Raw genomic sequence first — 17,320 nt, 5'->3', positions numbered from 1 at the left:
CTCATTTATAAATAGGAATAATACTAACTTTCTTAGCTCATGGGATTTTTGTGCTACTCAAATAAGCTGAAATGGGTGAAGGTGCTTTGAAAACTAAAACCCCTTAACAACTGAAAGTATTATTATTTGCTTATAGATATTTAAGGTCTTTTGTGGAGACTGGATTTTTAAAGAACACTGATTTCCGCATGCTGCCAAAATCTATGATAATAATAAATACTCTAACACTGCAAGAAAGAAAAGGCACAAGTTTTCCTTTGGGAACAATTTGTATGGGCCAATATTCCCTTTTCCAAGTATTAGGATCTGTCAATCAGGTGGTGAATGCTTGTATTAGGTCTTAATGAAATGTTAATAGGTACCTTCTTTTTGTCAGCAAAAACATGCCCTTCAACTGACATGATTCTAGGAAGATATAATTCCCTTTTTTTTTCCAGTGACGTATCCTCAAGAGCAGAATTGAGTTAGTCACACTCTTATTCCTTTTTATTTATTTATTAACATCTTTACTGGAGTATAATTGCTTTACAATGGTGTGTTAGTTTCTGCTTTATAACAAGGCGAATCAGCTATACATATGTATCCCCATAACTCTTCCCTCTTGTGTCTCCCTCCCTCCCACCCTCCCTATCCCACCCTTCTTGGTGGTCACAAAGCACCAAGCTATCTCCCTGTGCTATGTGGCTGCTTCCCACTAGCTACTGGTTTTACATTTGGTAGTGTATATATGTCTATGCCAATCTCTCACTTTGTCCCAGCTTACCCTTCCCCCTCCCTGTGTCTTCAAGTCCATTCTCTAGTAGGTCTTTATGCCCGTCCTGCCCCTAGGTTCTTCATGACCATTTTTTTTTCGATTCCATATACATGTGTTAGCATACAGTATTTGTTTTTCTCTTTCTGACTTACTTCATTCTGTATGACAGACTCTAGGTCCATCTACCTCACTACAAATAACTCAGTTTCGTTTCTTTTTATGGCTGAGTAATATTCCATTGTACATACGTGCCACATCTTCTTTATCCATTCATCTGTTGATGGACACTTAGATTGCTTCCATGTCCTGGCTATTGTAAATAGAGCTGCAACAAACATTGTGATACATGACTCTTTTTGAATTACGGTTTTCTCAGAGTATATGCCCAGTAGTGGGATTGCTGGGTCGTATGGTAGTTGTATTTTTAGTATTTTAAGGAACCTCCATACTGTTCTCCATAGTGGCTGTATCAATTTACACTCCCACCAACAGTGCAAGAGTGTTCCCTTTTCTCCACACCCTCTCCAGCATTTATTGTTTCTAGATTTTTTGATGATGGCCATTCTGACTGGTGTGAGGTGATACCTCATTGTAGTTTCGGTTTACATTTCTCTAATGACTAATGATGTTGAGCCTTCATTCATGTGTTTGTTGGCAATCTGTATATCTTCTTTGGAGAAATGTCTATTTAGGTCTTCTGCCCATTTTTGGATTGGGTTGTTTGTTTTTTTGATATTGAGCTGCATGAGCTGCTTGTAAATTTTGGAGATTAATCCTTTGTCAGTTGCTTCATTTGCAAATATTTTCTCCCATTCTGTGGGTTGTCTTTCCATCTTGGTTACAGTTTCCTTTGCTGTGCAAAAGCTTTTAAGTTTCATTAGGTCCTATTTGTTTCTTTTTGTTTTTATTTCCATTTCTCTAGGAGGTGGGTCAAAAAGGATCTTGCTGTGATTTACGTCATAGAGTGTTCTGCCTATGTTTTCCTCTAAGAGTTTGATAGTGTCTGGCCTTACATTTAGGTGTTTAATCCATTTTGAGTTTATTTTTGTTTATGGTGTTAGGGAGTGTTCTAATTTCATTCTTTTATATGTAGCTGTCCAGTTTTCCCAGAACTACTTATTGAAGAGGCTATCTTTTCTCCATTGTATATTCTTGCCTCCTTTATCAAAAATAAGGTGACCATATGTGCATGGGTTTATCTCTGGGCTTTCTATTCTGTTCCATTGATCTATAGTTCTCTTTTTGTGCCAGTATCATACTGTCTTGATTACTGTAGCTTTGTAGTATAGTCTGAAGTCAGGGAGCCTGATTCCTTCAGCTCTATTTTTCTTTTTATCCTTGTATCCCATTCCATTTTTACTTATGTGCAAACAGACACACACACACACACACAGAGATGCAACCATTCTTTGGGTTTAATAAATCTTTTTATTTATATGTTTTGTTCAAAATGAATGTTAGTATGTATTTTTTTATTTATGTAATACTATTGTAGGGAATTTAAATTCCTCCTCTCTACAGTGTTCTGTAGATTTGGTACTTTGTAGCTGTAAACACTTAAATTATCTAGAAGGTTTTCTTTTTCATACTTGCCAGTACTTTCTGGTCTTAGGTCTGAAGAGCATCTATTTTGCAATAGGCAGGAGTTTGTCTTTAAGCTCAATTCCAAGCTTCCTAGTATTCACCATATCTCCTGGAATTTGGCCCAAGAGGGTCAGGAAACTGTGAGACAAAAATATACAAACTCAGCAAATAATGATCATTGATCTATTCTGTCAAATTCTGGCTGACTTTTCATCTACTTCCTTGGGTCACTCTCCTAAATCTAGAAGCTAAAGAGATTTCTCAAGTGATACAGTGTAATCATGTTTTCCAGAACTGTCAGTGCCATTGAAGAGTCATTTCAATAGAGAGTCAAGTCCACTCCATCCCTAGATTCATCATATTCTTATCTCTGCAATTTCTTATGATAAGTTTTAAGCTGAGACAGATGAAACTGCATTTATACTAATTCATAATTGGCCAGTTGTTAAAATGGAAGCCAGTACAGCTCCCAGAAAGGCAGGAAAAAACTCCTCTCAAAAAAAATTTTCCATTTAAGAAATGATTATCATTCTGGTCATAATTTTGTATGGTAATTTCACAAATGTACCAGCAGGAAAATGAACATATGCTATTAATATTGCCATGTAAAGAATATTGGCCTATTGCAAGATATAAGTTGAACCATTAACCCTTTAATAGCTTGGCAATTCCAAGAGATGAGCAATTAACTACTTAGCATTACTCTTTATTAGTTACCCAGCTTGGAGGCAGATTGTAATATTAGAAAGTATGTAGTGGTTCTCAGTAGGGTTGCTATGGAGCCAGTCAGAACTGGTTTCTGTCTGGCACTCGAGGCTTTGTGACCATTGAACACGTTACCATTAGCTCTACTTAGTCTCAGTTTTTCCATCTTTAAATGGGAATGAATATACCTACCTCGTAGTGTTATAAGGTATGTAAAAATTAACCTAATTTACTCAGGTAAAGTGCCTAGCTTAATGCATGGTATATATAGTTAGTGCTCAATAAATGTAAAAGTTCCCCTTTTTGTTTCCTTAATAAAGATACTGAAATACATCAGACAATGAATTTTAATACTGAGATCAGGTGGAGTTACTGTAGACCTGTACTGGTTTGTGCTTTGTGTTCCCACTTCTATAGTAAGGGTCAGAAAATGGCATGTCCCATGTTCAGCGGGCCATCTGCTTTTGTAGCATCTGCAAACTAAGAATAAGTTTTACATTTTTAAATCGTTGAAAAAATCAAAGAAGAGTAATATTTCATGACCCATGAAAATTATATGAAATTCAAATTTCATTGTTCATGAAGTTATATGGGAACACAGCCATGCTCACTTGTTTACATGTTATTTACAGCTGTTTTTGTGCTACAGTGGCAGAGAGTAAATAGGAAAGTGTAAAATATTTATTATCCGGATCCTTAAAGAAAAAGTTTACCATACTCTGATCTGAAGTTTTCTATTGCACCTTCTCTTGTTCTTTGGGAATGGGTACAATATGGATTAATCACAGGCAGTAACCCAGAGTGAGGACCGCTATCTAAAAAAAATACCTTTACCTGAGGCACGCAAATTTCCTGCCTTACATCATTAAGGAGGAAATAAAAATGACTTCTTCTTTGTCCCCTGCATTCCTCCCATCTACCCCCACCCCAAGGGAAGATAAGAGAGGATACAAGCTTGCTCAATGGCCCTTCACCTTTAGCAATTACATGATCCCCCGGAATGCTTTCCTGTCTGAGCATCGTATTACATTCAGTGAATAACCCTAATTATGTAACGTTCCATCTGATTACCCTGCTTCCCTCTCCAGATCAGAGCTCACAAATTTGTGTAACATTAGCAAGGAAACTAAGGTGAAGTATGCTATGATTCAGGCAAGGTCTTTTGATAGTATAGTGTTTGGATTTTTTTTTTTTTTCATTTTGAAGAAATTACTAGAAAATGTTTCTCCTTCAAAAGTACTATTATCTCAGGGAAAATTTCAGAGGGAACTTCCCAGAATCAATATATTTCTATTCTGTGTGACTCTGAAAACTGGTACAGTACTGTCAACCAGTGGTATTTTCCCCTGAAGGGTATTCAAACATATTTATTGGGAGCCTTCTGTGTTCAAAGGCGCATGGTATCTACATTTTATTTTGTTATGGAATGGACAATATGGGCCAACATTGTACATAAGACTATGAGTCTAGTGCTATCTTGGTGTGGTCACTGTTTAGAGGTGGGTCCCCCTGAGGCATCCTAGACAAGAGGGTGGTCCCCCCCAACTCCTGGCCTACCACCCCATCCCTGAGGAGGGACCATGGTGTGGAGGACCTGAGCTCAAGTCCAAACACCAAACCAGATATCTCACTGCACTGTAAGATGTTGAGTGAAAACTCTCTTCATTCTTCAGATGTAAAATGCTGTGGAAATACTAGTTAATATTATCATAACTTTCTCAGAGAACACTCTGGTATGTACCAGTTAGAGTAAATTACACCTAGTTACAGAATAAGAAAGCAACCTGTTTAAAACTATGCAGTTGAATATGTATATAAAATATCTGTGAAAAGCAGCTCATCTTTTAAGTTTTTTCCCAGTTGACATCAATTATATGAATTTTTTGAATTTTGATTTTTTTTTAATCAATTTTGAATTTTTTTGAATCAATTATATGAATTTTGAATTTTTTTGAATCAATTATATGAATTAGTTGCAACTGGCTTTATTGAAAGACACAGTTCATCCATTTCTGGTCCATTTAATTATGTGGGCCAGGAAAATAGATTAATTTTATCTAATGGGCAGGTATTTTAAAAAAACAAAAAAAATTTAATGGGAAGTATGTATGATCCCCATTTTACATGCTGAGACATTGATGTAAAAATGTTTGATAGATCCATAATCAACTAACAGGGCATTAAATGTTTCTTTTCCTGCTATCTTAGAATTTCAGCTAAAGTTCCATTTAAAGAAAGATATACTAAACCATCCTCACAGAATTATTAGAAGGTAGTCAGACCAGTCCCATGACTCTTATCAGTCACCCACAACAATGAAGAAACAACAAGCAATTCTAAAATAGTTGAAAAGGAGGATGCAGTTACCTAGCTGTGGAACTATGGGCAATGCTGAGGCATTTGGTCTGCCATCCCCAGGGTGAGAGTGGAGGTGGTAGAGAGTTTTCCGCACCTCAGGCCGCTGGAGGAGAGCTCCAGGAGAGCCAAAAAAGCAGAGAAATACATCTGGCTCCCCAGGGGCTACTTGCTGAGGCCCCAAAGGACACAGGCTCACCTTAGGCAAGTTTGACAGGTGACATATGCACATTATGACCACTACTTGCTTCCCCATGGGGAATTCTGAAGGCTGCAGGCTGGACCATATTATGACATGCGGCCCTGAGCACTTTTGCCTTCATGTGTCCCTCCCACCATAACGCTCTCAATATGGCACGTCATTTTTGATATAACTTTAAAGACTTCAACTTTTTTAATGTTTTAGGCTCTAAAAATTTTAGTTTTTCTGATATGAGAAAAAATTAAAATACTTCTCTTGACCCTAAACTTAAATTTTTTCCTTTGATTTTAAGAACAATTAGAACATTTCTGTGGGCCCCCAAAATTACTGTGGGCCCTCAGCTCTGCCCCTGCTGTGCCTAATGCACACATTCCTACCTGGCAGGAGGGACCCAAGACAATAGGGTGGGGCTGCATTCAGGTTGACACTGTCCTGCATGACTAGCCTGTGTGAATTTCCTGTGGGCCACAGTCAGTGGTTTAGCAGGAATTTCCCTTTCTAATGGAAACTGGTCCAAGAAGACTTGCTGCTGGGGCACGATGATGTACTAAGAGACTGTGTTTGGAGACAAGGGTAGAAGAAAATAATGACTTCCCAGTTCATACCTAATCAAGTTCAGTTCATTCAGTCAACCAGAAAAACATGTCATTGGCAAAAGTGTAAATAAGTCACCAGAGATAAGTAGAAACTACTTCTTATCTGGAACGTTTAAACATTTTCAAAATTCTAAATTCTGACTTTAGATTTATGTTACTGAATTAGAGCTGCTTTTCATGAACTGTAAATAAGTAATTTGAATAAATTAGGACTACAGTTTACCTTTGCATTAGCTAGTCAGAAAAATTACTACTATAAACTAGATATAATTTTTTTGGAAGAAAAAATCTTTTAAAATATCTTAGAGGTATCTTTTTACATAGAAGTAGTATAATCTATTCCTGTTTATTTAGTAAACTTCCCACTTAGGACTTAACAACTGATACTTTGTTTTACTTTTGAACTTTAAAACAAAAAGAGCTATTTTTTTCTCCTCTAAATGATCATTCTCACTTATCAAAATTGGAAATTTTGTCTAAACTATTGCTATTTTATCATCGTGTATGTTTTTTAAAATATAGGAGCTGTCTCATTCAGAGGTTGCAAACTGGTAGTCTCACGAGCTAAATGCAACCTGCAAATGGTGTTTTGTTTGGTAGCATTTACAGTCATTTATTTGGTTTTGTTAACTGACTCTGGGCCTTGGCTCCCACTTTCCACAGGACATGCACTCTCCGTGCACTCCCTGTAGTTTCCTAGCCAGCCCACTTCGCTCATATAGTTTACCTGCCTGGCTCCTGTACACATCTTAACTAATGAACACTCTCACCTCTGCTATCACAGTTCACTGATATTTCCTCTAGGCCAGTGCTGGACATTCAGTTTGTACTCAGTAAATTTTGTTGAGGCCCTACTGAGTGCCCCCCAAAATTCTTTCACAGGCCTTGTTGTCATTGGGGAATTTCTCTCTCTTGGTTACTTCCCTTTCAGAGTATACTTTTAGCTCACTATGCCCTCTCCCCAACTCCTTTGCCAACTGCAGACATTATTTAATACAGAAATCTAATGCTTTAATAATCTTAGGTAAGACAGGAACAATTTTCAAACATACTATCCCGAACATTTCCAATATGGAAAGTCTATAGTCAACAACTTTCAATGAATCCATAAATTCAGATCTATTTCTCCCACAACCCTCTAGCTGCTCTAATTTCACTTCTTCCCCCACACGGGGGGAGCTACACTACTGATTAGAAAGTACAATGAGTCATTGGAGTCTTTGTTCATGTACTTTCCCCTGCCCCAATCCAGGGGCCACTGGTAACGGTTATGCAGGTTGTGTGCTGCATAGTGCTGGCCACCACCTACATAAGCTATGCAGTGGCCTGCTGGACTCCTACCCAGCCACATCCACACAGAAAGCATAAAATCAAAGATTTTAAGTAGTAGAAGCTATTTAAGCTATATCCAAATCCTTGGTCTCATAAGTGGGGAAATTGTAGTTCAGCAAAATTAAGTGACGCTTCTAATGTCATATATTTAGCAACAGAATGTGACCAAAATCTAGGCCTCCTGACCTCAACCCTGGGTGCATTCTAAGTCCACTTCACCAGTTTGCCCTGTCAAGCTCCATCCATTTTATGGCAGGTTCCTACAGAAGTCTGCCCTTCCCACTACCTCCTCCTACTGGGGCTCCTGTTAAAAAAAAAAAATCAGAAAGAGCTCTCATATTCTTTCTTGAAACTATCAGGAACCAACTCAAAAGCAGGGTGCATATACCCCAGAGGGAATGCAAGATGAGCAATCAGAAAGTGGGTAGAAATTCCCTTTCTTTTACATTTTTATCACATTTTTATTGCTGTTTGTTTATAATATACATACTATATTAATTGTGTAATATATGTATATAATTTACAAGTAAATGTTATAGGCATATATGTGAGAAAACATTTTGGAAAAAAATTTAATATGAATTTCTGAACCCCTTGAAGATTCCGATTTACTAAGTTAGGGATAGGATCAGGAATTTATATTTTAGCATCCAAAGTGATTCTGATTCCAAGTTTAGGAACCACTGCTCTAAGGTCATGAGAATTCCTGACCTAAGTAAAGAGGTTAATGAAGTTAACCTCTAAGTTAAGAGGTTGATGAAGTTGGATGTAGGGTTCTAAGGAATACTCTTTACCTTAGGTTTAAGGAAGAATAAAAAGTAACATAATTGGAAAAACTACACATGATCCATGGTTCCCAGTAAGAGCCTCTTATGTAAATTCCTGAATTTAGTTGAGCAAATTTTTTCTTCATAATTTTTCTGACATTAAACAAAGTTGTTTCAGCCAAATCTTATATCTGCATCTTCCCAAAGACTGCAATTCAGACTTCATTTACATGCTCTCTCATTGACTTTGTGATTGTGTTCTGAGAAATCTACAGCTTGTGTTTAATTCACATCCATTTCTTTTATAACCTAAATCCACGTTGGGCCCTTATAATGAAAATTTATTCTCACCTGAAGTTTAGGGTGATAATTGCAATCCAAGATGCTTCTGGGTATTGCCCCTTAAGTTTATTATCTCAAAGATAACCCCAAAATATAAGCTACATAGAAGTTATGCTTTATGAGGCCCAGTTTTTGTAAAGAGCCACATTTGAAGAAGTGTAGTCTAGTGGGCAAAAAGAATTAAAAAGAAACTGCAATATAATTTAAAATTACAAATACATGTACCCCTTGACTTGCAATACCACTTCTAAGAACTTGTCTTTTAGAAATACATACATATGACATGGCACTTTTATAAGAAAGTTGCAGTATTATTTGTAATCACAAAAAATTTGAGACAGCTTGATGTTCCTCAGAAATTAAGTGATGATTTAGTCTTATAAAGGAATACTCTATGACAATCAGGAAAAAGAATGAGAAAGTTTTTTACCTACTGATTTGGAAAGATCGTCAAGATATATTATTAAGTGAAAAAACCAAGGAACAGAATAGTATATATTACCATTTTATTTATGAAAAAAGAAAAGAAAAGGAAACATACAAGGCAAGAGGAGACTAAGGTCAGGTGCTTTATGCCTAAGGGAAAATAACATGGTACTAGACTAGAAAATAACACAAAAGACTTTATTTATTTGGTGGGGGCAGGAGGGTGGAGTCCAGGAAAGGCCTTTCTGAGAAAGTGGTATTTAAGCTGACACTTACAGGAGGGTGTCTGTTAGTGTGGCTAGGATCCGGGGAAAGAAAATCTTTGGCCTGTGCAGAAGCTCTTGAGGAGAAAGAGAGTTCAGTGAGGCCAGAAAGGAAGCTAAAGAGACCACATGGCTGGATCCAGGGGAAGAGGAGGGCATGGAGTGAGCCTGAAAAGGTGACAAGGACCATCCAGCACCATATGGGCCTGGTGGGCCAGGTGAAGGAACCTGGTGTTTCTTAGAGTATCAGGAGTCCACTGGAGAAAAGTGATGTGATCCAACTCATGTTTTAGAAAGATCACTTTGGCTGCAACTTGACAACAGGATTTGGAGTGTGATTGGGGAAAGAGAATGGAAAATAGTAGAAGCTGAGAGATTAGCAGTTTATTGCAGTAGTTCCAGTGAGAGGGGATAAAGTTGAACCAAGACATTGTGGCGGAAATGGGAAGAAGTGGTCAGATTTCATGTCTATTTAGGAGGTAAAATCAACAAGACTTGACAGCAAGTTGGATGTGGGTAGTGAGTGAGGGGGAAGTATCCAAATACATTCCTGCCATTCTGTACTACACTCATTTAGCTGAGCAATATACTTTCTGGCTTAAGACGTGATATATCTCTGCCCAGCCTTAACATCAGCACAACCGCAACTCCAGGGTGGAGGAAAGGATTTCTTTTTAAACAGAAACAATGCAAATGCTGCATTAATATCATATTATGGAGTAAGTAGATTCTGTGGGTCAGTAAGAATTTAATCTTTGCTTATAATATTTTCTGTGGGTAAATGGATTCATAACAACTTAGAAGTGAGCCTCTTGAACACAATCTATTTATAAGTTGGAATTAGCTTTATAAGGAAAAATATACAAGCTTTATATCTAATTTGTGTTTTGCAGGCCTGTCAGAGAGTTTTCCATGCCAAGAGGAGCAAACACTTTTTGTTACAGTAGAAAAGCAAATGTGATTGTCACGGGAGGTAAGAGGGCATTTCATGTTACACAGAGATTTTCTACTTTGCAAACAGTGCTCTCCTTAATTAACACAGTTATAGAGTTTCATACCGTTATCGCATTTTACTGCTAGAGAAAACTTTTAGAGAATGTTAAAGTTTGTATAAAGTCAAATCTGTCATTCTTTTTCTTTGTGGCTTTTTGATTTGGTGGCACACTTAGAAAGGCCTTCCCCAGCCTGTGAATGTGTGAAACAAATTCTCCCATATTTACTATAATTTTTTGTTTGTTGTATATTTTACTTTTAAATATTTAATCTCTCTAGAACTTGTTTCAATGTGTAAGAGCATGAATTCCTAGCCTGGGGCCCATGTGTGGGCTTTAAGGGAGTCCTACAGCCCCTGCGGCTGAATGCTTGTGTATCTATGTGCATTTTTCTGGAAAGAAAGTCCAAAATTTTATCAAATCCTCAAAGGAGTCCCTGACAAAAAGGTAAAGAGCCAATGGTTTAGCATTAACAGAGAAGAGGACCAGGGATAGAGTGTTGAAAAATACCAACATTTAAGGGCTAAGATTATCTGCTGAGAGTAGGAGGAAAGATGACAAACATAAGAAACTTGAGGGGAAAGGTGATGGACTGAAATAGTCTTCCGGCCTCAGACTCCTTATCTATCATACTGAGGTTCTAAGACTGTGATGGCTTTCAGCCTGGGCTCTGTAGTCAGACTGCCTAGGAACAAATCCTGGCTCTCTTACTGGCAAGCTGTATGGCCTTGGATAGGTTATTTAATTCCTGTATGCTTCAATCTCACCTGCAAAATGGAGCTGATAATAATACCTACTCATAATAGTATTATAAGAATAAAGTACTTACACAGGCAGGGTCTTGCACGTAATAAGTCTTCAATCCAAATTTGCTAATACTGATGCTAACAATAACAAAAAACCACACCTACTTCATATGGTAGTGTTTAAGATTAATTGAGGTAAGGTATGCCTGGCACATAGTAGGTTATCAATAATTATTAATTCAATTCATTTACAACAGTTAGGCACAATCACTTTGATCAACTTATACAGGTTTTGTTGGAATAAATTGAAATCTTCAGTTCATTAGGAGGCTGTTACAGAAGTCATGAGTGAGATGGTGAGGGTCTGAGTTATTGTAGGTGCTCTAGAAAAAGAAAAGCAAGAGTCAGTCTCTAAGACATGGAAAAATAAATTATTCATAAGACCTGGAGACAGAATGATATTGGGAATTAATAAAAGGGAGCAGTCAGCTCCAATTTTGTAAGGAGGGAAACATAGAAGAATAGCAGTTGCATTGATAATTACATAGAAATTGAGAAGAGGGTGCTTATATGGAGAAAGAATGCAAACAAAATTTCAATTTTGAACTTAAATACTTAAATATCAAGTGTCAATTAGACATCTGAGAGGATATTCCTACTGGTGATGGGTAAAGATCTGGCTGGAGATAGGAGCTGTTAAGGACTCCGTAGGCTACCTGTGTGTTGGAGAAGATGAGCTTCCAGAGGCTCCTCAAGGAGATCAGGGTCACCTTAAAGGAAACAAGGGACATGTAGACTTGAAAGATGTAAATGAGCAAAACAGAAACCCAAACAAATAAACATCAAGAAAATGGCCTATACTGGAGATCTGAACTTTAAAAGAAAAAAAAGATTTTAAAAAAGAAGAAGAAAGCCCTGCCATCAAAAACATCAACAAATATACCATTTGGTAAATGCTTAGAGTACACATATTCACTAAAGGAGGTGAGATGTTAGATGAATAAGTAAGATTTCTTCAAATTTCTTCTCCCAAAACGCACACAGCAGGAAATATTTGGTTTCCTACAGAGTATCCTGCCTCAGCCTTGAGGTACACATAATGATAGCTGCACTTTCACTTCATGACAGGGTAATCTCCTTTGAGGACACGAAGTTAATTTTTTTTCAAGTACACTGTGCATTTAAAGTTTATACTTAAATCTGTCCTCAGCTTTGGGCCTGCCACAACACTTACTTAAAATTAGATTGTGGTTCAAATCTTATTTTTAAAAATTTTGTTGTAGTCTACTGGAAAGCAAAACTAATGAAAACAGTGAACTAGAAGATAGAAGAACTGGGTTTAGTCATAGCCTGGCCACTAACCAACTGTATGATTTTCAACAATCACTTAATCTCTGCCTGGTGCTCATTTTCCTTATCTGGTAAAATGAAGAAGTTGGACTACATAAATTTTAAGATTCTTTTGAACGTAATACTCTGATACTATTGTTTTAAAAACTTCCTGTTCATGGGAGATAAACTAAATTGTCCTTTTGAAAAATTGGAGCCGAGTTTTCCAATTAGATGTTATTCAATATATAACCACAGCTTCGTGTATTCAGAAAAACAAAGCATTAACTGGTCACAAACCTACATTTCAGTTAAAGACATCAAGAAAAGAAAGAAAGGTGTCTGGATAAGAACCTGAAAAGCAATATGTGGGAGTCACAGCTTAGACTGGGGGCAAGTTTCCTGACACTCAATACTGATGATTCTAAGCACACACAGGAATCCAACTCTTTAAGCTGTACTAATTAAGGCTATCATGTAGAGAGCTCCATAATGAGATCTATAACACATAAGGGAACAGAAGAAATACTAAAATCAGATGTTTTCAATAAAAGAAGTAGAATGCTTGTATCATAATTTCCTGATCCCCCATTGCCCTTTCCTGACTATCTTCGCTCATTACTTGCTTGGTCCTGGCCGGAAGTCAGAAGGAGGGAGTAGGTGAGGGAAGGAGAGTATATTGGTGGTGAGAGAGTAAGCAGCAAAATTGCCTGAGAATCAGATTGCAGTGGATGCTGCATTCACCGCAGCTTGTCTTCAGTTAGATAAAAGCAATGACTTCTGTCCTGCTTCAACCTGAGCCCTGCACACAAAGCCTTTGAAAAAGTAGTACTTAAATACATGGCTACAGTGAGATTTGATTTCTAAAATCTGATTGTTCTGAAAGATGTGCTGTCACATTAATCTTAACCAATTCCTTTGGACAACCTTCGTTCCCACACAAAAGAATGCAAAACATAAGAATGGACCAGGGCTTCCCTGGTGGCTCAGTGGTTAAGAATCCGCCTGCCAATGCAGGGGACATGTGTTCAAGCCCTGGTCCAGGAAGATCCCATAGGCTGCGGAGCACCTAAGCCCGTGCACCGCAACTACTGAGCCTGTGCTCTAGAGCCTGCGAGGCATAACTACTGAGCCTGCATGCCACAACTACTGAAGCTCATGTGCCTAGAGACTGTGCTCTGCAACAAGAGAAGCCACCACAATGAGAAGCCTGCACACTGCACCGAAGAGTAGCCCCCACTCACCACAACCAGAGAAAAGCCTGTGAGCAGCAACGAAGACCCAACGTAGCCAAAAATAAAATAAATTTAAAAAAATAAATTAATTAATTTTATTTAAAAAAGAGAAAAGGAACGGACCAACTTTTGTATACTTTGTAGTCTTAAGTATTTTAATCAGTTCTGGAAAAAAAAATGTGTTTGGTAATGTTTTGGGACTCAAACCACTTCAGTGCTTATGGATTAAAACATTTGACTCTCACTAACCTCAGTGTTAATTATTATAAGATCCCCATTTCAGCTTTGAAAACCTGCTAATTATAGTGTTTCTAGCACTCTTCCAAAGGCAAGAAAACATTTAGCAGTATGACTGACAAGCAGCTAATTCTTTTCACCATGTGTAATTTATTGAATTGCCACAGTTATGGAGCCTCTGTTAGTAGAAAATGCAAATCCTCAATAACTGAAAACACATTTTTCTCAGGAGAATACTCTTGTTGATTGCTCCATGTGCAGTATGTAGCAGCTGATGACTCAAAATATACTCTAAAAGCAGATTTGCTAAACATAGTTGAATGTGTTAAATGTGCAGGGACGTTTGATGAGCTTGAAAAAACAGAAGTTCTTGCAGAAGGAAAAAAAAAAAAGCCAAACCAGGACAAGGTATTTCCTGAGCATTATTTTGTTGCACATCAAGAATTTTTTACCCAATAGTTGTCTCTACTGGCCATTTTAAGAATTAACCTCCTAATTTGGAAGGTCTAGTATATAAAAACAATTATCTGCCATCCCAACTATCTTGGGGACTCTGCATGCATTTGTTCATGTTTCATTCAACAAACATTTATTACACAGCTGCTCTGGACTAGACATGGTAAACCTCATAAAGATCAGGTTGAATTTCTAATATTCAAGGATTCAAAATCTAAAGTACAAATAAGGCATGTTTATAGATAGCTATAAATTGGAGCATGAGACAGCTGATTAATAATAATAATAATGCAGTTGAAATACTGTATGCATTTAGAGGTTAGTATTGTGTCCCTCTGTACATTCTGGGTCCAAGAAGTAGCCACACAGACTATATAAGGATTTCATTACTATCAATGAAAAGCAAGCAGAGCTGGAAGACCTCTGGTAGTAGATAATAGAGAACCTCTGGAAGATTGAGTTTCCTTCACAATGCATATTGAACAAAGTCCTTAGTTTAAAAGGCCTGGACATTTCTCAGGTGGCAATCATCTATTGAATCCTTCTGCATGTAATAGACAAGTCATAGATTTTCTTCAGGGAATAGTGGTCTTATCCTTCAGGAGTGACAGTGCCCATTTCAGCAGTTACCCTAACATTATCTAGGATGATTTATGGGCCTGAGGCTTAGGGTTCTGAACATATCTGAGAAACGTGACACTTCTTAGCCATAGACAGTGAAAAGCAAATCAGGCAAGATACTGCATTATTGGAATTACTCAGTTTTAATCATGTAACTGATAACCAATTTTACTGGGTCTAAAACAGTACTTTGTTTTATATCTGCTAATTGAATTGTTTGACTGTATCTTTTACCCATGATCTATTATAATTTTGATATTAAAAACTAAAACTTAATAAAAATTTTATTATCATATATGTTTATAGACACACATCTAGTTATATCATAAAAACTGACAGCTATTCACCAAACCTATATTATCTCTTACTGGATATACAGCTAGACTACATTTCCCAGACTAGAAAGTGCATTCAATATAGCATCCTGCAATTTCTTGATAAAAATACATTTTAAAACAGTGATTTTTGTATTTGGGCAACATTTATAATATATTTTTATTTGTGTATATTTTATGTGTGATAGTGATTTTTTTTGTTGTTGAGAAAAAGTATTTTCTGAAAATAATTCAAAGTATTTAAATATAAATGGGAAAATGTTATTCTTTTTTCCCCGTTGCGGAGCACAGGCTCCGGACGCTCAGGCTCAGTGGCCATGGCTCACGGGCCCAGCCCCTCCGCGGCATGTGGGATCCTCGTGTCTCCTGCATCGGCAGGCAGACTCTCAACCACTGCGCCACCAGGGAAGCCCGAAAAATGTTATTCTTAACTCTGAAAATAAAAAGTTTATTCGTGGGACTTCCCTGGCCATCAAGTGTTTAACACTCCTCACTACGATTGCAGGGGGAGCAGGTTCGATCCCTGGTTGGGGAACTAAGATCCTGCATGCTGCATGGTGCGGCCAAAAAGAATAAAAAAGTCTATTTGTAAGAGAGAAAAAGAAGTTAACAGTGACAACCTATAGGGTGTGGAACTAGGGATTATAAGGGAAAAGAGGACATTTTTACAATAATAATATCCTTTCATATTGTTTAAATCTTTCACTATGTACCTATATGATTTTAACAATTAATAAAACTTTATCTATGCCATGATAGTAATTGCATATAAATTTTGTATGCTCATGAGTATGTGCTAGAAGGGAAGATGGAAAAACAAAAACAGCTGATTTGTTATAATGGTAAAGATTATGTGCAATTTTTCACTTCTTTTGATTCCTTTTATTATTATAATGCTTGCATAATTTTAAAATGTAGAAACAAAAGAACAGCTGTCTTAAGTACTTTTGGGAAGTAAATAAAGTATAAATAATACATTAATGCATGAATGAGTAGGAAAGTGTTAAATCAAGAAAAGGACTCATAGAATATTTATGAGAATTCACATTTATATATGTAAATACAATTATTAAAAAACAGTCTTGACAAGAAGAAGCAGATCCAAAACAAGGCTAGACTCTTAGCAAGTCAATCATAGACAACATCCTGGAAGAAACAGACTGTGATTTGATATTAGAAGAAAAATAAGGATATGATTAAGGGTGAGAGAGACTCTTTAAACTGTGACCACCTGCAACTCTGAGAAAATAAAAAATCTTCACGCATCCTTCTTTCAGGAGATGATAAAGTGCTCCGGTTGTGGCACCCCAATATCAGCACCAAGCCAGTGGGGAAACTTGTGGGGCACATGTTCAGTATCACCGAGATTGTAACAAATGAGACAGACCAACATGTCATCAGCCTATCTTCTGCAAAGGTAACAAAAAGAAAACAACAAAAATGAAACAGAACAATTCTTTCCCTTAAAATCAACTATTGGAAAACCTAGAATACTTACAATTTTTGACTGAAACGGCTGATAGTCACTGAGAAAAATATTGTGAATTTGGATAAGGAAATGATAAGTCACTGTGCTCTGTTTCTATTGATTTCAGCATAAGAAAGAACATATTTAAAGACAAGAATAAAAGGAATACAACATTAGAAAGAGAGCCTATCCTCAATAGTAAAACACAATATAGCCCTCCCATGATCATTAAAGACAGAAAAAATAAGGATTTCTAGACATAGATAACAAACTTATGGTTACGAAAGGGGAAAGGGAGTGGGGGAGGGATAAATCAGGAGTTTGGGATTAGCAGATACAAACTACTATATATAAACTAGATAAACAACAAGGTCCTACTGTATAGCACAGGGAACTATATTCAATATCCTGTAATAAACCATAATGAAAAAGAATATGAAAAACAATATATAATGTATAACTGAATCACTTTGTTGTACACCAGAAACTAACACAACATTGTAAATCAACTCTACTTCAATTTTTAAAAAAGCAAAGAAGGAACAAAGACAGATTTCTGTTGTTATTGCTATTAC

General features: G+C 36.9%; 1 protein-coding gene across 1 annotated transcript in view; it reads left to right on the top strand.

The window, feature by feature from the left end:
* Positions 1-17,320, top strand: part of WDR64 (WD repeat domain 64) — a 149,822-nt gene that overhangs the window by 44,217 nt on the left and 88,285 nt on the right. The window contains exons 9-10 of the mRNA XM_030868587.2: positions 10,220-10,299; positions 16,555-16,694. Coding sequence (XP_030724447.2) covers positions 10,220-10,299; positions 16,555-16,694 — 220 coding nt within the window. The remainder of the gene's footprint in view (positions 1-10,219; positions 10,300-16,554; positions 16,695-17,320) is intronic.

This window comes from Globicephala melas, chromosome 1, assembly GCF_963455315.2.
Source record: "Globicephala melas chromosome 1, mGloMel1.2, whole genome shotgun sequence".
NCBI lineage: Eukaryota > Metazoa > Chordata > Mammalia > Artiodactyla > Delphinidae > Globicephala > Globicephala melas.
This window is presented reverse-complemented; position numbering and strand designations above follow the sequence as displayed.